Source organism: Dermacentor variabilis, chromosome 3 (assembly GCF_050947875.1).
Source record: "Dermacentor variabilis isolate Ectoservices chromosome 3, ASM5094787v1, whole genome shotgun sequence".
NCBI classification, from domain to species: domain Eukaryota; kingdom Metazoa; phylum Arthropoda; class Arachnida; order Ixodida; family Ixodidae; genus Dermacentor; species Dermacentor variabilis.
In genome coordinates this window covers 5,437,982-5,462,594 of record NC_134570.1, presented here as the reverse complement: position 1 = coordinate 5,462,594, position 24,613 = coordinate 5,437,982, and the positions used below count along the sequence as shown (strand labels likewise).

Sequence of the window (24,613 nt, the reverse complement as noted above, 5' to 3'; positions counted from 1 at the left end):
TAGGTCTTTTGTGTCGGCGTAGCGGTTAAGGTAGTTGGTGGCCACGACAATCCACTTATTCCCGGACGTTGACGTCGGAAATGGCCCCAAGTCGATTCCGATCAGCTGAAATGGTCAGCAAGGTGGCTGGATTGGCTGCAGAAGTCTCGCTGGCGTTGTTTGAATTGTCTTCCGTAGCTGGCAGTCTCGGCCTCTCCTTACGTAGTGGGCAACGTTGGCGGTCAGGAGCGGCAGAATACTTTTCTATCCTCGATAACGCACGGGACTATCCTAGGTGCCAAGTGGTCGGATGGTCAAGTAGGGCGCGCTGAACCTCAGGGCGCTGTCATGAGGGCACAACAAGAAGGTAGCTGGCGCGGACTAGTGAGAAATTCTTTTTTTACGAGAAATTTGATCTCGTTTATTACATAACGAGGGCCTCGAATCCAGCAACATTGATGCCTTCAGGTAGCATGTGTGGGTTTATTGACCGGTAGCCTTCACCCAAAAAGATCACGTTCTCGTGACGCCTGTGGCAGAAAGGATGTTCCACATCCGCTACCAAGGTTTGTGAGTGGTGGCGCTGGCTAACACTCCCGGGGTTCTACTAGGAAACATAGATACCAAAGAAAGTCGATGGGGAAAGGACGCCATGGTAGCTCCAATTGGTAGAGTATCGGACGCGTAATGCGAAGGTTGCGGGATCGTTCCCCACCGGCGGCAAGCTGTTCTTTATCCACTTTCATTTCCATCAATTTATCGTTTCTTTATTTAATTTATTAAGCACAAGTAATTTCCCCTATGTTTTCCTTGGCGTCAGTGTTTGTTGGCTTCTTATGATATCACTAATAAAAATCGGCCCCCTCGGTTAACCTCCTTTGAACTCGTTCTTTACGAGGATGTTGTTTTGCAGGGAAAACGAAGACAATCGTCGCCTAAAGGCCCTAGGGAGAACGGCGGTGTTACCTTCCGAGCAATACGCGACGCTTTTCAGCGCCAAGTCTGCCCGTTGCTGTGCAGCGAAGCCTTCCGCACTTATTGTTCGCAGGAAAGCCTCGTCATCCTCGTCGCCTTGCGACAGCGGATTAATGGGGGCACGTAATAGGAAGTCGGCATCAGAGTGCGTCCGGAATTGTGCACGACGGTGATGTCAAATTCCTTGAGTCTGAGACTCCATCTTGCGAAACGTCCTGAAGGGTCCTTTAAGTTTGCTAGCCAACACAAGGCATGGTGATGTCTTACCGCTTTGAAGGGCCTGCCGCATAGGTAAGGGAGGAATTTCGTGGCAGTGAAATGATCGCAAAGGATTTTTTTTTCCATTGTAAAATCATTGTCTTTCGCTTTCGACAGCGACCGACTAGCGTAAGCAATGACCCTTTCAAATACATCTTTGATTGGACTAGGACAGCGCTGAGGTCTAGGCTATTTGTGTCGGTATGGATTTCAGTGTAGGTGTCTTCATTGAAGTGGGCGAGCACTGGCGGTGACTTCAAGCGTCGTTTGAGCTATTCAAATGCTTCGATTTGCGCCGTTTACCTCTTGAACGTGGCGTCGCATTTTGTGATATATGTTATGGCTAGGCGATGCGCGGAAAATCTTTGGCGAAGCGCCTGTGATGGGCACACAGACCAAGGAGTCTTCGCACTCATTTCTCGTCAGGGTGCTGTGGAAAGTCAGCAAGGACAGGTGTCTTGTGCGCATCAGGACGGACTCGAGATTTGCTGCTGATGTGGCCTAGAAACAGAAGCTCATCGCAAGCGAAACGACACTTTTTCGTCTTCAGAGCCTGCGCATCAGGATGGACTCCAGTTTTGATGATGATGTGGCCTAGAAACAGAAGCTCATCGTAAGCGAAGCGACACTTTTCCGTCTCCAGAATCAGTCCTGATGACTTGATGGACTCTATTACAGTTAAATTAACGGCCTCTGTTACAGTTAAAATGATCGATGAAGTTCCCAGCGAAGACAACGACGCCATCCATGTAGAGGAGACACGTCTGCCACTTTGACCTTGCTAACAGCGTGTCCATGACGCGCTGGAAACTTCCAGGTGCTGTCATGTTTGGGGTCGGGCATGAAATAGATGGTAGCTGGCCCATGCCGTCATCGAACTTATCCACGCTGAGGACGTTGTTGAAGGGAGAGACTTGTTCTCATCGAGAACGAAGAATAAGGGATTTATTTACAGTGTCTACATGAGAACGTTACAGTTCATCAGTCTAGCATGACTGAAAGACGAATGCACACTGAGGGGCCGCCAACGGCTCCTTAAATACACTCTCTCCTCCCTAGATCCCTAGGTGAGGGAAAAACGGCCGTTCCACCTTCGACCAATGGTAGCATCGACGACAAAGTAATTGTCGTCGACCCGCTTTTGAGGGGGAGGGTTTACACACTCACTTCCGCACAGGTTTCACTGAACACACCGAGGTGAGTTGGTTTCTTGCAGACAGGGATCTCGACCCGAGCAGACGCCTCTTGATCCAAGAACTGACCCAAGAAAGTCAGTGGCAGCCGCGTCTGTCCATTGACCGACGACTTCTGACGCCCGTGAGACCTCAGCTGCAAAATATCTCTTTCTAGGAATTCCCCCGCTGCAAGCATCCCGTGGCGGCAACGGCGAATCCCTTAACGATACTTGGTTCGCCGACCGCGTTTAGTCATAGCGGCGCCGAGGGGGTGTTGACACGGCACATCGTTGTCCTTACAAAGCGAGTCACCGAAGCAGGTGGGGAAGGGTTCCAAGGTCGCTTCTGGGAAGATCCGCCCCCTCCGCAGCAGCGGCTGGCTGGGAAAATTTGGTTGGTCGGTACCCTTGCAGCCCGTTCGTAACAGTGCCGAGCAAAGTACGAGTGGCATGACCTTGAACTAGTAGAGACCGTCGAGCGTGATTAAGGCGGTCTTCTGGCGACGGCTCTCGTCGATTTATATTCCCCAGTAGCCAGTCTTCATATCTATCGATTAGAAATCTCCTCGATGTATGAGATCGTCGTGCCCTTGTTGATGTGCTTGAGCACTTGGATGAATTTTGTCAGCAATGCTTTTGTTTTTCTCCGTGCCGTCGAGCGACCCCTCCTGCGACACAAATTTCACGGGCAGTTTCCGACGACGCCTTCTATGTCTCCCGATGTGTTGGTGCCGACGGAAATGATGATACTGGAGCTAGGCGGGACGCTAACTCGATCTTCAAGCCCACTGAAGGCATGGTGTCTCAGAGAGCTTTCCGGCATTATCACATAGTCTTCGGATAGCGTTATCGACCCGCACATCAGGTCGCTTATTGCCACGTGTTGGCTCAGGAAGGCCATGCCGAGGTTTACGCCTCGCGAGCACTGTTTGAGGACAATGAACGTCACAGGGTAGATCTGGTCATGAACTTAATTCTTGCCGTGCAGGTTCCAAGCGGTACGTTTAATAAGCGCTGTGTCATAGTAAATTAACTTGAGTAGTATGAAGAGATAAAAGAAAAATGTGCTGTAATATTAGTCTACAAAATGTAAATTATTACTTTGCCCGTTTGTCATCTTATGTGATTAGTCCAATAAATATAACCTGTTGTTACTCTGAATAATTTGCTGCCTTTCCAGTGGCTTTGAATTCTGCCCCCCAAGGCTCCAAAAACCAGCACTCATCCCCTGCTGCCACTAGCCATTATTCATCCATTCCCTTGTACGAAATAAATTTGATTTAGAAACTCGTGCATCTTGAGCTTCTAGAATTTTTTTCCACTTGCAGATTTGCTGCTACGAAGCAGCTGTTAAGTTTGAGGTATGAATCGCAAAAATAAGCTTTCCATAAGATGTGCGAATGTGAACATTTGAAATGCGTTTACATTTTCGTGTCTGCACCGCATACATCGAAAACGTGCAGCTCCTGTGAACGACGTTTCGTGAAGAATGCGGTCAACGGTCACTGACATAATTGTAGGCACGATAGTTCTGTTGGCGACATTCATTATTCGTCTCGTTTCGGCAGCCAAAATGTGCTCACATAATTGTCATACCATACCATAAATGTCTACCATACGTGTGTGAAATTTTCTTTAAACACCCTTTAAAGCATTTCTTGCCTTCCGGCTCGGCGAGAAACCTTCATATGCATATCTTATTTTGTTGTAGCCAAGCTGAACAAGGACAACACAAAAGCACATCTGACACACACAGCGCTAACTTTCAACAACAGATTTCCCGTTCTCGTCGCTATGTATACACCCTCGAAACGTCATACAGCACACGTAAAATTTCGGTAAAAATGAACAAAAAAATAAACTGGGAACCACACCATAAGCAGTTTTTTCACTCTCATATTCACAGACATGTACACGTTCAGCACGAACAAAGATAATTGAGCTCTTTTGAGGATAATGACATGGAAGGTTTACTGACGCATGCGTCGCCGAATGTTGATACGTCTCTAGCTTCTATTATCAAGCGCGTCATCTCACACCTGCTTCTACTCATGATGACTGTTTCTTTAAATCTAGGCTCGCACTTGTATCTCCGGCAATGGATGGCAAGAAAGCCGTCAGCTTTCTTGCGCAACTCCACACGCAACTCTGCTTCTATGCGCAACTTTGCTTGTAGATTTATAGGAACAGTCATCATGAGTAGAAGCAGGTGTGAGATAACGCGCTTGATAATACACGCTAGACACATATCAACATTCGGCGTCGCATGCGTCAGTAAACCTTCAGTTTCATTATCCTCAAAAGAGCTCAATTATCTTTGTTCGCGTTAAACGTGTACATGTCTGTGAATATTTGAGTGATAAACCTGCTTACGTGTGGTTCCCAGTTTCCATATATGTCTTTTTTGTTCATTTTTACCAAAATTTTACACGTGCTGTATAGTGTTTCGAGGGCGTATATATATAGCGACGAGAACGGGCAATAAATCTGTTGTTGAAAGTTAGCGCTGTGTGTGTCAGATGTGCCTTTCTGTTGTCCTTGTTCAGCTTGCGCTACAAGAAAATGAGATATACCGTACCAACAATAGGCTATCCTCATCGACTTCATACGAAAGCTGAAAAACATTGCACCGCTTTTTCTTACAAATTAATGCGCGTTTGCACGCGAACTTTTGAGCTGTTCGAGCCACGGGCGTAGTCAGGATTTTATTTCGAGGGATCGAGGGGGTCCTATTCTTTATATGTACAGTCGTTTGTATATGTGCGTGTATATACGCGCACACAAACTAAAAATTTCGGAGGTTGGCACCTCTCCGACTACGCCAATCTTTCCTAGCTTGGCCTGAATTAAAAAGTGTCATCTTGCTCAGCGTAGTCAGCGTACAGTTGCCGCATGTAGCTCCCGACCCGCAGACAAAAAAGCAAATAGAACGCCCCGCGGCATTTACCTCCTGCGCGCGCGAGGAGTGGCTCCACTGCAGAGCTGGATCATAAACCGGACCTATGCGCAACTCTGCTCCCTGCGAGAGCATATACAGGAACACTAAAGTCGGCCGCAGGCGCCTACGGGAGTGTCCACTCTTTACAATTACTATATTACTCTATGATCGCTGGTGCCCGCGTGCATTCCAGAAACTACTACACAATTCGCATCGCGCATAGAATAATATTCGGCGTGGACAGACAACGAATATAACCATAGATAACATTCGAGGAATTTTTGATATGTGCAGGTGCGTCCTGCGCTGACCGATAAGATTTATCATTTGTTTTGCCGTGAACAGCGTTCACCGGAGACAGATAAACGAGTAGACGTGTCAATCTTCTTCCTCAAGCAATGTTACTGAGGCGGTAGGACCAGGTATTTCCTCCAGCACGGCGCTATATCTCCGGATCGCTTTCACTGCCCCATGGTGACATCACGGCGGAAGTGCTACGGCCTCATCTTGCTCTAGGTGGCGTTGGATCGAGCCACTATGCTCGGCTCATCCTCGCGCGCTTTCACTCGCATTACTTCCCGCGGTTGTTTAGTGGCTATGGTGCTGGGCTGCTAAGCACGAGGCTGCGGGATCGAATCCCGACCACGGCGGCCGCATTTCGAGCGAAATGCGAGAACACCCGTGTACATAACTTAGGTGCACGTCGTCGAACCCCAGGTAGTCCAAATTTCCGGAGTCCCCGACTATGGAGTGCCTCGTAAGCACATCGCGGTTGCCGCACGTAAAACGCCGTAATATAATTTCTTTTCGCTCGCATCCCTAGCATAAGGCGCGCGGCCACGAAGTAATCCACTTGGCCTCCAATGCCAACGGCGAGTGCGGAAATGCGCTTGAAGGCCTTCATAATTCCTGCCGGATACTGCGTGTTGCTACGTAGCCACGATCTGCTGTTGGAGCGAGACGTTTGGCTTGGACCAGCGTTGCTCTCTCCTTCTCTTGAAAACGTAGCTCACCTGCGCGGAATCGGCGCCGCCAACAGCCCGGTACGCCATACGGCCCATGGCGACGGGCAGCATTCGGGTCGCCTGCTCGAAGCAATAGCCCAGCAGCTGCGGCTGGTCCTCGGCACCAAACTTGACCATGTAGAACGCATGCCTGGCGTTCATCATATCCACAGTGGTGGCAGGACCCAGAAGCGCCACCACCCGCCAGCCCAGATAATTGAGCAGCATGCGCCTGCAGTCATCATGCACATAAGCAGCCGCATGTCGTGGACTATATGAACAAATAGCATGAAACATGAGAAATCTCATGTTACAGAGACTACTTTATTTACTACCAACAGCAGTTATGACGTGGTATTGAGAATTACGCATCGGTATTCCTGAAAATCTGGACAAAGGTGCTTGCTGTCCGCAGTGTCATCCCTTAGCAATGTGTGCCTATAATCTGACGCCAAACCTCATTTGCTGCAGACACAGCTACCTTCGCATCACGGTTAATTTCATCACATGAGCAGTGTTAGTTGCAGGTTATATTACGTAATTACCATTTCATGCTATCAATTTTTCTAGTCTTGTTATAAGGGGGTTACTGCACTATGGACAGAAGTACAAGTGGACAGGACGCATGCAGACACACAACTGAATTCTAGTGGGTGAAAGATGGCATTATATATATACAATGATCAAAATTACGTCATCGTGCCGATAAGCCGTCTCAATCTTGCGTCCAGAAATTGAACCTCACAATCAGCAAGCACAATCGAAACACCGCTAGCACATGCACGCGCTTCTTTCCTTATAGCAAACGCCTCGAACAGCTTTAGTGTACGACGATCCCTGCGTCTGTATAAAATTTTAGTTCTTTTTATAAGGGGAAGGCACACCTTCTTTGTCTCTTTTTCACAAGCCATGCAATGTTTTGCTACGTGGGAATGCTTGTCAGATGACTGATTCTTAAGATGTCCTTTTAAACGGATTATTTTGTTTATTTAATTACCGCCAGGGCCGTTTAGGCGCTACAGATAGGAGTGGTCAATATTGATACAAAACAAAAAATAATGGGAATTTTCAACATAGGTGATGAAGGAACGCAAATTTGAAAGCTTCAGGTAGGTGGCTCCAGTCTGAGCTGGTCTTGGGAAGGAAAGAATAAAAATACTGGTTAGTTCTGCAACTTGGAATGCCTGCTTCGAATCGATGATCAATGCGGGATGATACGTAATTTGTAGCAGTGAAGAGACTGAGCGATTCGTTTGCGTAATATATATTGTGGAAAGTGGAAAGCCAAGAAAAATGACGCCGCATGGAAAGATCTGGAAGGTCTAGAGCTCTTTTCTTAAGTGTGGCACTAGATGCACGCGTGTAGTTAGTCAAAATAAGAAAGAGCTGAGCGATTCTGAACAAATTTTAGAGTACTAATCAATGACTTTATGTTAGGGTCCCATACTGAAGATGCATATTCCATCTTAGTTCGAACGACCATCTTATGCAAATGTAATTTTAAAGCAACTGGAGCAAGTGAAAGATTACGGCGAAGCAAACCAAGCATGCGATTAGCATCATTAGACATGTGTTTATACGCGTTTTCCATGAAAGGTCACTGCTGATGTGCACGCCATGATACTTATACACAGAGAAAGGATAAAGGAGAGCCATTAAAACATTTGGATACGGGTTAACTTTGAAAGGAACTCGCGTTACTTTCATTGCCTTGCATTTGGATATATTAAGTTTCAGGAGCCAAGTGTCACATCACGCAGAAATGCTATTAATGCAATTCTGAAGAATGTTAGTGTCAGATGGGTTAGAAATTTCTCTGCATATCAGACAGTCGTTAGCGAACAGCCTGATAGATGATGTGTGCGAGATCAGGAAGATCGTTAATATAGAATAGGAAGAGGAGAGGTCCTAGTACAGATCCTTGAGGACCACCCGATGTCACTGATAAAACAGACTTATGGTCATTAGCTGTCACGTACTCAGTTCGATCGAACAGAAAACATTCAATCCATTTTAATACGGCCTCGTGTTGTTTAGTGTACTAAGCTTAAAAAGCAGAAGAGCATGAGACACGGTATCAAATGCTTTAGCGAAATAAATTAATATGCAATCAACGACGGAGGAACGATCCAAAGCTGCAGAACGGTCATTAGTAAAAGCGATCAACTGTGTTTCACAAGAATGATTTCTTCGAGAACCATGCTGATCATATATAAAAAAGGAATTGGATTCAAGGTGACTGACGAGCGCAGAATAGACAATATGTTCAAGTAATTTGCATGGAATTGATGTTTATGATATTGGTCTGTAATTTGAAGGACTGTGAACATCACTAGACTTGTGCACTGGAACCGCCTTTCAGTGATCAGGGAGCGTACCTGTCCGCAAAGAGTGGGCAAAATATCTGACAGCATAAGAGAAGAGTAAGTAGTCGTGCTTTTCAACAACTTGTTATATCGTAAACACTTGAGGAGGATGACATTTTAGAGTTATCGACGAGTTTGAAAATTCCTTCCCATTTAATGATGATATCATCCATCAATGGGAAATCTAGAGAAAATATGTCGGAAAGGGTAACCACAGTATTTGTTGAGAAACATAAGCAAAATGTGTTATTTATTGCTGTACAAGATTGGTTCGGTGGAACCAGAGCTTCGCGGTTAGATTTCACTATGATGCCTTGTTTTGATTTCACATTAAGGATGGTTCAGAATTTGCGCGGATTAGTAATCAGCAATCGAGGCAGGGTGTCTTGAAAAAAGTTGCGTTTCGCAGTGAAAGGAGCATTTTTGTATTCAGATGCCACAGCATAAGCATTCCATCGGTCAGTCGCATTTGTTAACCTGCAGCGACGAAACATACGCTTTTTTCTTGTTTAGCAAGTGCTTCAATGAAATATTAAACCACGGTGAACGTTTAGTACACGTTATTCGACGAAGTGGGATGTACTTTTCAGTAAGGGCGTTTAATTTGTCCTTAAAAAGGCTCCAGTTATCGTATAGCGCGCATTCCCAAAACCTGGGAAAGAATACATCAGCAAATGTCTCTAGTTCAGTGGTAATTGCAGAATAATGTCCATTTCTGTAGGCCCGAATTATCTTATCATGTTTCAATGGACGAGGTGGACGTGACGGCATAGTGAAGTTGATAATTTAATGGTTGCTTAGTCCAGCTAGAAGTGTCCAGTAAATTGGCAGTGGATGCTGTGACGCGAGTTGGTTCTTTACAAGTTGACAAAGGTTGAACGTTGATCATAAGTCTATGAAGGCTAGTGATTCTCAAGAAGAGGAAATAACAGCAGGGTAGACTTCCGTCCATGATATGGCAGGGAAATTAAAATTGCCCAAAAGAAAATGTGGTGCGTTTGGGAACCTGAGAACAATTTTGAAATAACAGTCATAGAGGTCATCACAAAAACTGCTTGCTGATAGGGGTGGTCGGTAACACTCACAAAAATGGGTCTCTTTGTGGTTTATTTTCTTACACGCGCACATGAATTCTAGCTCAAAAGGTATCAAAACGTCATGAGAAAATAAGTGATCCGCAGTAGCTTTCAGATCCCGCCTCCCGAACACCCGAACTGATGTTGAGTATAAACATTGTAATGGCGTTGACAGTCAAACAGTTGAGAATTATCAATTCTAGCTGACAACCATGTTTCAGTAATGACGACCACATCTGCACCACAAGTGTCTATCAGAGAAGATCGGGCATCGCGTTTGTTCAAGGGGCTTCGCGAACTGAGGTCACGAGCGCGGCCGCTGCTTCCTAAAGACCAGTAGCAGACGAGCTTGAAAAGCCTGCTGCGTCATTGAAAGTTGCCAGGGTTGACAAAGCGGGCTCAATTTCACACACACGATCAGTCTGTGAACAGTAAACACAGCATTTCCTGTTCACATAGAGTTTGTTATAGCGCAAGTTATAAAACGATCCCTTGCCTTTTCCGAATTCTGAAATCTTTTTCCGAGATAGTCTTGTTCCCTCACAAAAATCTTCTTGCAATAAAACAGGGTATTTTAGCTTTGATTTTTGCGATAAGATCTTGTCTTTTGCCTTGGAAGAAAGAAATTTGACAATTATTGGTCGCCATTTGCTCCTAACGAAAGGTCCCAATCTATGTGCTCGAGATATAGCTTCCTCATCCAGCTGCAAGGAAAGGGAATCTGCTGAAAATGATCGTACTTTTCGTTCGGATTGGGGCCAAGTCTTGGTTTGATTCGTCTTCAAATCCATAAAAAATTAAAGTATCTCGGCACCACCTGTACTCATACTCATCGAGACGAGAGTGGATCTTGGCAGCCTCGCTTTGAACAGCTTCCATAATTAGGCAGCTAAATTCAGCAGAATCGTGAAGCTCTTCAAGCATGTCTACTCTGTCCTTAACTGTGGCTAGCCTCGCGGTAATATCGGAAACACGTCCCTCAAGGATCGTTTGGCTAGTTTTCATTTCGTTAAGGGTCGACATTACTTCTACACGGCGCAATTCCACTGTACTGGCTGGCGATTTAATTGCCGCTAATATTTAGCTTTTAGGATTCCCCATGGAATTTTCCATAGGGCCGGGATTGAGTTCAACATTTTCCAACATGAAAAGCAAGATAATTACATTCACGCAATTGACAGCAAGTATTGCCAGAACATGTCGGCATGAGATGAGCAGCAGGCAACGGTTACTTGTACGCTTAGAATAAAGTAAATAGGGTTGACTAACCTGGGTAACGAGAAGGAATAGTTCTAGAAGCGTCTGAATCCTTTCTGCTCTCCCACGCCCAGTAGCCCACGTGCATGAGAGAAGGCAATTTAAACGCGGTGTCGCTTTTGGCCGTATCAATGCAGTCGGACTTGTAGAAACAGAGCACCGCTGCAGTCCCAACGCTGGAAAGCGGCGAAACCAAAATCGAAAATTCGCAGGTTGCTGAGGCAATTTCGAGGTCTTTGTAGATGATCAGTGGTGTCACCGATTCGAAAGGCTCTTGAAGGAAGGCAGGATTCCACGGACAGACAAAAACCAGCCACTGGGTAACGAGAAGGAACGGTTTTAGAAGTGTCTGCATCCTTGCTGCTCTCCCGCGCGTCCTGTCTGACCGGCACAAACACAGCCGCAGGGAAAAGGGAATTCGTAAAGCACACTGCACGTGCAGCGAACTGCTTCTTCAAAAAATTGGCCCGCTTGTGTGCACAGGCCCTGAGAAAGATTGAAAAGATAGCTGGCCATGGCCCTTTTGTTTGCCATGTAAGCCACGGGTTCGTTCCCTGCACATGCAGTGCGGTTTACGAATTCCCTTTCTCTTGCGGCTGTGCGTATGTCGGTCAGACCGGACGCTGTATTAACATCCGTTTAAGAATCGGTCATCTGACGAGCATTCCCACGTAGGAAATGAATGCAGGGTTTGTGAAAAAGGGAAGAAGAAGGTGTGAAGAAGGTTTGGTTATCACAAAGCATATTATCGGAAAAAGTTACGCCAAGGATTTTAATGTGATCAGTTATTTGTTGTGGTTCGCTCCCATACGTTACGTTTGCTGGAGCGTTGAACTGTTTCGATTTCGGCCTAAATATAACAGCTTTTGTTTTATTAGCATTGATTTTCAGCTGGTTTGCTATTGACCATTTTTTCAGGTTTATAAGGGGGGAGTTTGCTGCACTTACCAGTTGATTACAATCGGGAGCTGTTATAAAAATACTGGCGTCATCCGCATATAAAATATAATTTTGATTTTGTACAGATATTTGTAAGGTCGTTGATGTAAATATGAAAGAGCAGTGGACCCAGAAAGTTCCCTTCGGGAACACCTCTAATAATAAGTTTTAAGTCAGATTGATATGATTCAATTTTTACAAACTGTTGCCGGTGACCAAGGTATGACTGAATTAGTTGCAGGAAATGTTCGCGGATTCCATATATTTCAAGTTTTTTAAGTAGCGTACAGTAATGAATACAGTCAAAGGCTTTAGAGAAATCCACATAAATACCCAGTACTAACTTTTGTTTTTCAAAATGTGATAAAATAAATTCTTTCTGTTCAAGTAATGCCATTTCCGTAGATTTGTTTTTGCTGAATCCTAACTGTGCAGGTGAGATTAAATTGTGTTTATCAAGGAAACTGGACATTCGAATATGGATAACTTTCTCCAATCCCTTAGAGAATATGGGTAGTAGAGAAATTGGTCGATAATTACCCATGTCATTCGCATCACCCTTTTTTAACAGTACAGTCACTTTTGCAATTTGCATTCTTTTCGGAAATAAGGCGCTCGACAAGAAGATGGTAAAAATGTAAGTTATATAGGGGCACATAATGTCAAGAACATATTTAATTGGACGAATTTGCATAAGTTCTGCGCAACAGCTTGGACTATATTTAAGAGAGGAAAAACTGACATCACCTCCGATCCGGTTACTGGACTGAGAAAAGTGCAACGTTGGTTGTGAGCAGGCATGAAGTCGATGAACTCATTGAGTACTCCACAATCAGAATACTGAAGGAAGTGATCATTAAAGGAATTGGTAAGTGCGTTGCCGCTTACTTCTCTGCCATCCAATGACAATTTCCAAATACCTGGTGTCGATTTTCTAGGCCTCATAAAGGTATTTAGTTTTTTCCACAGTTGATCACTTCTGTATAGACAACTCTCGAATTCAGAGTACAAGTACCGAGATCTGCTCGTTCTAATCTCTTTCTTTAGCTTATTTCGATATGTTCTATATTTCTTCAGAAGATTCGGATCTTTTGTTTTAACAAAACTATGGTAAAGCGAGTTCTTGTAGTTAATTTTGCTGCGCAGTGCGGATGTACGAATATTTCTACCCAGGGTAAACGTTTTTAGCGATAAATGTTTCTTATAAATCTCCGTTTTGTCATTAATAAACCTGTTGTATGCGTCATCAGCATTTTCTATTTCCAGAAGCCATTCAAAATCAGACTGCAGTAATTCGTTTCTAAAGCTGTCTAGACCAGCCTTCGTAATGGATTGACAAACAACGCGCTGTCGGATTTTACGGCCTTCCATATTGTGTTTCTGTATCATTAGAATTATCGGGAGGTGATCACTAAGATCGGATGATACAACTGCCGTCGTGATGTTCGTTTTGTCAATGTTTGTTATGAAAAGGTCAAGTAATGTTTCACAGTCTTTTGTTACTCTTGTGGGTAATGTAATTGTATTCTCACACCCATTTGAGATAATAAGCGTTTCCATTGCTTTTTGCAGATTAGTATTTGCCAGCATATCGATATTAAAATCACCGCCCGAAATCGCACAGTAACCATTGTTAGAAATGAGATCCAGGAATTGCTCATAAAAGTGAAAGAAGTTCGGAGCATTTCCATCAGGAGGCCGATAGCAAACAGAAAATACGTGTTTGTTCACACATGCTAAGAGTATTTCAAAGTCATTGCAAACAGCGCAAAACGAATCAAGCAGTTCACAATTGACACCCGGCTTTATCAGCAACATAATACCACCACCACGACGCGTGGATCGATTTAACGAAAACGACTGATAAGAGGAGAATGTGTAGTTATTTTGGCCGTCTTTACAGCAAGGTTCCGTCAACATGACGACATCAAACAAAAAAGAAAAGCTAGAGATAAAAGCGTCAACTTCAGTTTCCTTGTTACACAGTGAACGGGTGTTTAAGTGAAGACATTTGAGGGAAGTTTTGTTATAACTTGCTACAACTGTGCTTACCTCATCAGGAAGAAAGTAACTGCGATTAGCCATGGAAAACATCAAAAATAACTTTCATACACATGGCTATGACGTAATAAGAAGAACTATGTAGGAAGATCACGTGCACTGCGCACTACAATCACTGAATCACCATTGGCGTTCCGCACCAAAATTTTATAATTTCTGCGCCAGAAGTACTGGTGCGCATTTTGCTTCGCCCAGTGTTTTGTTTGTTGTAGCAATTGACGGTTATGGTTTGTCACGTTTTCTAGAATGGAAGCGCTACATTTGCTCTCCTTCAGTTTATGCCTTTTTTCAAACCACAGATCCCTCACTGCTTGCCTTGCGTATCTGACGATAATTCCGGGAATTTTATCAAGTTTGGACGGCAATCTGTGAATAGCATCCATGTCTGTATCTTCAAGCCTGGACACACCGATCACGTCGGCCACAGAATTCACTTTGCTTAACAGATCTTCATCAGTGGATACCTGAATTCCGTGAAATTCAAGGTTTAGCCTTCTGCCTCGCCACTCAAGATCGTTAATTTCACTTCGTAGCTTTTCATGGTGTATGCATTAGCGATTAGTGTGTGTGTCACCTTTCACCCAATAAATTTCAGTTGCGAGTATGCGCGCGTCCTGTCCACTTCTGTTGTCGGTGTGTTCATAGCGCAGTAACCCCCTTATTACCAGATGAACTTCAACCAACTATCCCAACTTGCCGCTCTACTGCTATTTTCCTGATCCTCAAAAGTTTGTAATGTATCGTATGAATTTAAAATGTGAGCGTTACCTCTTCACTCCCGCCAAGAGGCTTTGGTGTAGGACAACTCAGCTTAATTGAAACCGCGTTGCTTGGATACCAGTTCGGAGTGTGTTTATTTCAACGTTATAGTTCGTGCCGTGTCTGAGCGTGACGAACGAATGAATGAACGACGGGCCCAACTTCATAAATGTTGCTCAGAGCAAAACTAATAGCTGCGTAGCTCACAGCAAAGCCAAGTGCCGGTCGATCAGCCAATCAGGAATGCCCTGTCTTCGAATGCGGCTTTGGACGTTGTTGTCAAGTAATCTACTACACGTATTCGCGATGTCAATTCTCCCTTGTCTTCAAGGCGCAGTAGCAATTCAATGAGAGCATGGATATACACACCGGTTCTCCGAGGCGAGAAACTTGTCGAGTGCTCGCAGGGTGCTGACGTTCCACACGAGGACCTCCTCGTCCCAACGTGCGGCCACTCCGCCGCGCTGGTAGGCTTCGCGCGCGATGCTCGCCAGGAGTTCCTGTTCACGGACGTCCAATGTGTCTCAAAAAGTGCCGCACATATGTTAAAAAATATCAAGCAGAACCCAATACGATGACTACTCGAGTCATAAATAGCCGAAACGCACCATGTACGAGGCGTGCACTGCAGCCCGGCTCCTCTGTCGCCCTTCCCTATGGACATGCCGTGCCTTCTGGCAGCGGCGCCGTGAAGTCCGCGCATGTCTATACAGAGTGGCATATGCACAATGGAACACACCCACAGAAGGGGCGCACATTTGAGACTGCAGTATCTCCGTGGTCAGCGCCCGCATTTTGGTTGGATAGCTAGATATACCCCTGTATAGATAGCCGGAAAACGAACTGGACTGACAATGCCAAGAATGCTGGTCGTGTTGAAACGTTCTGTCTACAGCTTACACGCTTCATCTCACCACGTTGCTTTAACACAAATGCTACTATACAACCGTTTCATACATCCGTATATCACGGACGCAATGCTCATGATGCATGACCTCGAAGCTCATAAACGAGCGCCTTGGGAGTGCTGAAGGCTCTTGAACATTCCACAGGTCTCATTGCTTCAACTCGCGGAATGCAAGCTGTAACAAATGAGCATGAAAGGAAACATTGTCATCCACCCGAATGTACCACCAAGGCACAAAGAATACGGGTTTTACAGAAAGAAAGCTTCGCAGTTGAAGAATTCGTCCCAGTCCCGGAATCGAGCCGTGAAAATGCGTTGGTCCTAGGTTCCATCCCTTGACCAGGACAAAAATTTTTTTTTTTGCCTGCGCAGCTTCCCTTCTCAGAAACCCGTATCCCTTGCTTCATTTCCATTTATACCATTTAGATGAGTTGTGACAAAGAGAAACCTCGACGCCCACTTTATAAACAGCTATCTTCGCGCAATTATAGTTAGTCCTTTCCATTATATCTGAACTCTATTATTCCTGTAATATTTCATTCGGTAAATCGATAATGCCTTCCCAGTTGCTTCCCGCCTGAAGCCACGAAACCGCCGTGGTATTTTGTTCATTCTTGCCATCCAGTCTCGTTGCTCTGCAGATTCCGATTTTTTCCACCTAACTCCATTAGCTTCTTTCCTCATCTTGCGCAAGGGAATCTTTCTGTATTTCTTTATTCAATTCTGCAAACCTTGTACAGGTCTAAGCAGGGTGAGTTAAATGGCAACAAAACAATAATAACAAAGTTAAAAACATCAAAGTGTGGCAAAAGGCAATAAAGAATCATTCCAGTCGGTTACAGTGCGAGGAAAAAAAATGAAAACTTGAATAAATCTGTTCGCGCAGAATTCGGCGTCAGGGAATTAGGATGATGGTGGCGTGTATGCCTCGACGTTGAAAGCGACAGATATGGAGAAGGGTTAATAGCTATATCTTGATTCCAATGCAAGAAAAGAAATTGCAAACGTAAATTTTTTCTTCGTTGTTCAAGACACTGGATACCGTTGATATGCATTAATTCAGAGGGCGAGTCATACGAGGAAAATTTAGAGTAAATAAACTTGCAGCTGTTCTCTGCACTTTTTCTAGGCGGGTGATATTGTGTTTATTAAACGGGTCCCAGACAACGCATGCATATTCAAGTTTCGGTCTAATTAGCGAATTCTAAGCAAGTAATATTACGCTAGGGGGAGAATTTCTAAGCTGATGTCTTAAAAAGTATAGTGTACGGAATGCGGACGAGCAGATGTTATCTATATTTAAATTCCATGATAAAGTAGTAGTAAGTGTGACACCCAAATACTTATATTTAGTCTCTTCCAGCAAAGATGACGAACCTAGCCTGCAGTTAAAAGAAAGGGGAGCTTTTTTGCTAGAGAAGCGAAGAAAGACGGTCTTATCAGTGTTCAGTTTCATGTCCCACGTTTCACACCATTCAAAAATCTTAGCAAGAAAGGAGTTAAGATGGATTTGGTCGTTAATTGAAATTATTTCTTGAAAAAGCACACAATCATCCACAAACTACCTGATTTCGATATTCGGATATCATTAATATATAATAAATGCAGTAATGGCCCCAACACACTTCATTGGGGCACGCCAGAGCCGAACGGAAGGCAACCTGATTGTTGCTCATTAAATGCTACAAATCGGTAGCGATTGCTTAAATAGTTTCATATTCATATGATGAAAATTTCCGGGAGGCCAATGCGTCTGAGTTTTAATATTAGTTTGCCAGGGGAAACTCTATCGAAAGCTTTACTGAAGGCAAGAAATATTGCATTAATCTGCCCGTTCTTATCGAGACATGAAGCAAGTGAATGTATTACTGCCACTAGTGTAATTGTTGAGTATTCTCTTCTAAACCCGTGCTGGAAATTAGAGAGGACTGCGTGCGCATCTAAAAATTCATTAATCTGGTTGGCAATAATATGTTCCATTAGTTTATGACATGATGATGTAAGTGATATTGGACAGTAATTTTGTAATAATGTGCGGTCGCCTTTCTTGTGTATTGGCCCAACCCTGGCTATCTTCCAGTCGCTCGTTAATTGTCCATGAAGTAATGAAATACGAAATAGAATAACTAGAAACTTTGCAACAGATTCAGCATATCTCTTCAGAAACACGTTAAGAAGGTTGTCGGGACCACATGATGATTTAGTTTTTAAATTTAGTAACAGAAACTACGCCAGGGTATGAAATAAAATTTACATCATAGAGGTGAAACACTGCATCATTGGATGGACAAGCACCGCATTTAGAAAACACACTGTGAAAGTAGTCGTTGAAGAGGTGCTCAATATCCCCGTGATCGGTAACCACAGAACCATCAACCAAAATTTACGACACCAGTTTCTTTTTTTCACTTATATAATTCCAAAACTTTTTTGGTTCCTCTACAATGAAATTTGGCAGCACTGTATTAAAATAATGTTCTTTCGAAGAGTGTACTGCACGTGCAAGACCTTCTTTTAAATCCTTTAAATGACCTAAATGCAAGCTCTTTATCTTTCGCTTTAAGTGGATTATTTCACGCGCCATCCACGGCGTTTGTCTACGAACAAATTTACGTTTGCTCGGCACAAACTTATCTATACAGTAGGGGCACATATCTTTAAAACGGCGCCAAAGTGTGTTCAAATCAGTTTTATTAAAATCACTATCCGGTTCGATAGCGATCAAAAGTGGCCCGTGATACTGAGTATAATTTTCACCGGTATTAATATCACCGAATCGGGCTTCTCACTGATGTCGAGCACGCGAAATCAGGAAATGAAGGATGGCGATAATGGTGTGATTATTACTTACTGTCGTTTCCCCGTGAAACGGGGCGGTGACAAATAGACACCTAGCCTTCTTAACCTGATAACATAATCTATGCCGTATCAGCCTAACATTCTGCCCATATCTCCTGAATATTTTCCTTTATTTTGTGAAGACGCGCCTCGCGATACAGCCTCATCGCCAACGCGCGGCACGGCTCGGCTTGCGCTGCTGATCGCTGGCGTCTTTGTGGACGGTGCTTCGGGCTGCCTCACAGTTCCCGGTAGCTGTGCCTTTGCATAAGGAGCCTCAAATAAACCTCTTCTCAATTGGTGGAGGTGCTGGGCTTCAAACCCCGTCGCTTGATACCCTGCAGCTGCGTTCGAGAACGCTACCACCCACCTTGACTGACAGCTCAACCCAAACGGCGCCGAGGCCACAGTCCGTCACCTGCACCGGCATTCCACGACAACGGGACCCCATGATCTTCAGCGGGGGCAGATGACGAAGACGTGGAAGACTGGTTTACTTCATACGAACGGGTCAGCGCGCACAAGTGGGATGATCAAGCCAAGTTAACCCACGTCAGCTTTTATCTGGAAGGCGTTGCCCAACTCTGGTATCACAACCACGAAAGTGACGCACCCACATGGTCATTCCTCAACACAAACTTTACGGAAGTGTTCGGCCGAGCCGCTGTTCGCAAGCTGCGCGCTGAACAACGCTTGCGAGCTACGCTCGCTACACTGCAGACGTGTGGACCTTTGTAAACGAGTCAACGCCGCCATGCCCGAAGCAGAGAAAATTCATCACTTATTGAAAGGCATTGATGATGGCGCATTCCAGATGCTCCTAGCCAGGAATCCGCGTGCCGTTTCCGAAGTCGTCAGCCTATGCCAAAGTTGTGATGAGCTAAGCAAGCGACGCGCTCCGACTCGGCGTCCTCCTCCGCGAAGCGACGACCCTTGGCAGCATGTACGACCAATCCTCACTCTTTCAGCAGGTCAAAGACTTCGTGCGTGAGGGAGTTTCTTCAGTCCCCTGCACTCAGGAGCCCACCTCCCGTCTTTACACGCTCTGCGCCCTCATTTCCGAAGAGGTCGCTCAAGTATTCCCTTCTGCACACCACCAGCCGCCTGCATCCGCGAATATCAACTCTACGTTGGCAGTGCAGGCTGCCGCCATGCCTCTCACATATGCGCAGCCAGTCCTGCCTGTGGCTGCACCTCTTACATATGCGCAAGCAGTACGAAGGCCCTCCGCCGGCGCCTTTCTCGACCCAGTCCCAGCCAGTGTCACTGGAAACCAATGCTGCATCTTGGTCCGCACCCAGAGCTAATCCTTGGAGGACGCCTGACAATCGTCGCATCTCTATTCCTGCTGCACTTCACTACTTGCGATCACGTTGAACTTACCATCTTCTAAGTCACCAAATAAAAAGAAAATTATAACTTTTCCGCTGTAAATGAGGCCCTTGCGAGTTTTCTTTTTTTTACTGTTTCCTCAGCGACTTTAATCAATGTTCAGTCGGCAGTAATTGGTGTTTATTTGGGGACAAACTGCATGAAATTGTAGATTTCATTATATCACAAAGGAACATTACGAATAACCTTCATTCTCCGTGGTAGGACAGGCAATCTTTGCCGTCGCAATTAATAATGTCCGTCCGTCATTTAGCCTGTTCACTCCGGTGTGCCTCAAGGCTGCGTTTTGGAAACCACTCTATTTTTAATGCATATAAATGATATTCATCAGAACATGGACTCGGAAATCCAGTTATTTTCGGACGATTGCGTTTTGTATCGTTTTAAAGATTGGATTGCGCAACATTTTGACGAGACACACAGAAGATAAACACACACGGCAGAGCGCTCTGTGGTGTGTGTTTATCTTCTGTGTGTCTCGTCAAAATGTTGCGCAATCCAACCTCTAATATGCTATACCATCACGCCCAGTCTTCAACCTTGGCAAGTTTTGTATCGGCCGTTAAAACGTAAGGATGACTGTGTTATATTGCGAAATGACTTGAACAGGATTGAAATATGGTGCTCAGACTAGCAAGTGAGCGTAAATTCCTCAAAAACTAAACTTACGAGATTTACTATTTGCAGTGAAATTACGAAGCACACATACTTTCTTAATGGTGAAGCTCTAGAAACTGCAGAATTATTTAAACATCTAGGTATTTATCTTTCTCCGGCTTTGTCTTGGCATAACCATGTGGGTTGTATCGTTTCCGCTGCATGTAAATCTCTTGGCTTCATTCGTCGTACGCTTCGTCAGGCTAATAATGACACCAAGCGTCTTGCACATACCAGCGTACTTCGTTCAAAGCTTGAGTATGCCTCATTTATATGGAACCCGCACCAAACGCATCTTATTACCAAATTAGAATATTTTCACAATAAGGCAGCGCGATTAATTACAGGTAACTATTTACAACTTTCAAGCATCACCAAAATAAAACATGACCTATGACTCATCCCATTGCAGACTAGAAGAAAGATATCTCGGTTAACTTTCTTTCATAAGCTTTTTCATCACCCAAATATCTTCCCTCAGGCACACATCTTACCACCCAAAAGGAAATTCCCACGAATTGATCACGAATTTAAGGTCGAACAACCATTTCCACGTACTAAACTATTGCAGTTTTCATGTCTGCACTTAGCGATTTCGGAATGGAATCGTCTCCCAAGGAATATAGCCGAAATAACTGACCATATTATATCAAACACTTAATGATATATTCGGAAATCAGAAACATTAAACATGGCAAACATGGCCTTGCTATTCTTCGTCGCTGCCTCGTGCACTATCTCTTTGCGACTGCACCTTGTTTTGCTATATTGATGTACCTTATAAGTTCCCTGCCTTCACAAAATAAAACCAGTTGCAAGTCCGCACTTTGTGTGTGCGTCTATGTTTCAGTTCCCGTCCTGTCTTCCTCGCGCAGTTTAAAATTTTGGGTAACCAGCTGTATAGCTTGTGTATACAATGAGTAATTAACATTATGATGACTGCAGCACAGCAGTGGACTAGTGACATAGTGTCGACCTCGTGTAGAGGCGGTACTAATTTAAAAATCTGGAAAGGCCATAAATTGTGCAATAAACCCTTATCCTTTGGTATCCCGCAGCCGCAGAGCGCTTGACCACTGCAGCAGTCAGACATGCTGTATATTAGAGAGTGGCAGGAATTCCGAGATGGAGACAGTTGCCACTGGAAGTTCCTTCGGCCAGGTGATTCATCATGTGCGTCCAAGTATTTCTATATTTCACTATAAGCCTTTGTAGAATGAGGAGCTTTTCAAGAGTCAAGTTGTTACACACAAAATAAAACTATCACTAAGTAGTGACCAGCTTCTCTTAGTTTGTAAGCAAGCAGACTGCATGCATTTGCCATTGCTTACTAACTCTTACTTATATAAAACTATCACTAAGTAGTGACCAGCTTCTCTTAGTTTGTAAGCAAGCAGACTGCATGCATTTGCCATTGCTTACTAACTCTTACTTATCTAGCTCTCCGATACAACAAGCATATGCATTCACATATGTTTTCAAACAAAACTATTGTGTGGAGCCATATTTGTCATAATGCAACGCAAGATAATTATTGCTATGTTGCGTGACTCGTTGGTAACATTGATAAGTTCTAGTGAGTTGTGACCAATCTTAATATTTTGCTGTTCCATATCTGGTTCCTGGAAAGTTCATGAAAATTCAGGTCAACAGGTGCCTTTTGCCTGTCATGTGAAGGTGCTCGATGAAGTTTTTTTCTGAAGTTCTCTTTAAAACCCCAGCAGCTAGCATGATACAAGCATGTGAATTGGGAGCAAGTGTGCATGATACAGAATAGTTCATTTCCACCTGCCCTCTGTTCTATAACTGGATCCATTGTAAAAAGGTAGCAATGAACAGATCCGCAGCTTCCTGCTCACAGGCAAGTAGGGAGTAGCTGTCTCAGCGATGGTTTATATCTCCATTTTTGTGAAAGACAATGTAAGCTACTGTTTTTACGAGCATTCTGCAAATGCGGCTCGCTTGTAAGCACCCAACTTTTTATGTCTAAAAAACACGGAAATAAAGTCCAGTATTCTTGGTTACCTTTTAGTAAGCTTATCAGATAGCTCAGTGCTAACATACAGGTGAGGTGACAGGAAGCAATAATAATTGACAGTAAACACTGCTTGGTTGGCGGAAAACATGTGAATCAGATTATTTTATTTTTTGAGAACTTTTGGGTGTAGGAGGCTAAGCAGCAACAGTGTAAAAACTGAATAAGATGGATGACTGCCCCTGCAACACAACAGCTGTGGATGTTGTACGAAGCACTTTTTCCGTGCTCTTTCACTACATGAGCAAGACTACAAACAGCGATGCGTCATAGTTAACTTTCCTGGTGCTTCATCATATCATTTCTGCAGTCGAGTTCCGTTGAGTCTACCCTCACGAGACTGACTAAATCGATCTAATTGTCCGACGTGTCGAATTAAGATCCGAAAACATGCCGAAACACCGTTGATTCATTTGGCAGTATGTGCTTGAGTAAAGCGCCTCCGAAAAGAACGCGCGCCAACTTTCTATTTGTCCAAAGTATAAAACTAAAGTATAAATGACTTAGGACTTCGAACTAAAGTAGAAACCTAACGCGTACCTGATTTTTTTAGAATAGCAGCCGATTTTCTAAAGTCAGCTTCGCCGTATGACAGACATGATATGCGATAAAGCACATGAATGCCGCAACCGCGGTTTTAGTTTCGCACTCGATTGCACAGCCTATGCAATTTTTGGCTCAATTTCCTTCAATAACAAAAAGTGCCCATTAGAATCAGATACATACCACAATCGGACATTGTCAGCTACCGTTTCTGCTGGAAAATCTTCCCGGGGTGGATCAAAAATAGGCGTTTCAGAAAGGAGATGGCGTTTGTCTAACGCATTCACTGTCCCCTAAGCTGTGCTGAGACAGTAGCTGCCATTTAAAGGGGTCGTTATTGGGGTCTGGTCAAGTTCGCATTGTGCAGGCAATGCCAATTTTAGGATCGAAATAATGAATGTTTGGGCCCATAGAAAAATGCATAGGTGCCGGCCGGGACCTTCTGCCGAGATCGAATTAACCGAAAAATTAAATTAACCGGAGTAGGATTAATGGAAGTTTACTGCACACCCATTTCTGTTCAACAAGGAGTTGCCATTTTAATAAGCAGTTTCCTTCTATCAATGTGACAGTGGTGCTAAATGTAGCTATTGTTTAAATCATCTATTGTTCAAATTAAAAGTACAAGTTACAATGTAGGGGCACACTTTCGAACTTGAAACATTTCCAGATATAAATGCAGGACACGTTAAAAGCTGTCCACTTAACATAAGTTGGCTGTATTATGTGCATAGCATGTGGTTGGTTTTTCGGGAATGTGGTCATTCTGTAAAATAAAGCTGCATTTGTTTCAAATAAATTGCTGAACTGTTGCTTTTGTGTTTTCTTTTGCTCTCTGTTCTGGTTGCCCTTTTTAAAGTGCAGTGAGTGACTACAGGCTGAAATGCATAAGGCTTCACCTTATCATGCCAGGAAGCACTTTTGCTTGATAAAGGCGCCTTAACCCTTTCCACGCACACACACTTTTTGTGTATAGACAAATCAAACGGAAGAGACTGACGTTTTCTCGTGGATTTTAAAACCTGGCAGTGTTAAACCCAGAGTGAAGCTGCACAACTGCAATTTATTGTACGTATTGTTGCTAAAACTTCATGCATGTGCACTGCATGTGTTTGCAGTGCTGGTTATGCTTTGGTAGAGCCCTGAAACAGCTTTCACCACACTGCCTGCTACAGCATTGCTGTGTTCTGCAACCTGGGGGCAAAACTACAGATCATCTCTAGAACTTCAGTACTTCAACTGACAGCCATTACCGTATGTTTGATGCATTCCTGGCCAGGGACTTTTCGTCCTGCACGCAAAAAAGGTGGCCCGCTTGGACGCCATTCCGCGAAAAGCGAAGCGTACCTCGAAATCCCCCTCGCAATGCTTCACCAGCAGTGTGTACCAGCGACAGTGGAGAGGGGCACAATAATTGGACTTTGCATGGTGCGGCACAATACCTTAAAAGCTACT

General features: G+C 44.2%; 1 protein-coding gene across 1 annotated transcript in view; it reads right to left on the bottom strand.

Moving 5' to 3' along the window:
- LOC142575110 (neprilysin-1-like) overlaps positions 1 to 24,613 on the bottom strand; it is a 357,362-nt gene that overhangs the window by 271,300 nt on the left and 61,449 nt on the right. The window contains exons 4-5 of the mRNA XM_075684106.1: positions 15,156 to 15,286; positions 6,338 to 6,560 (exon numbers count right to left, since the gene is read on the bottom strand). Coding sequence (XP_075540221.1) covers positions 6,338 to 6,560; positions 15,156 to 15,286 — 354 coding nt within the window. The remainder of the gene's footprint in view (positions 1 to 6,337; positions 6,561 to 15,155; positions 15,287 to 24,613) is intronic.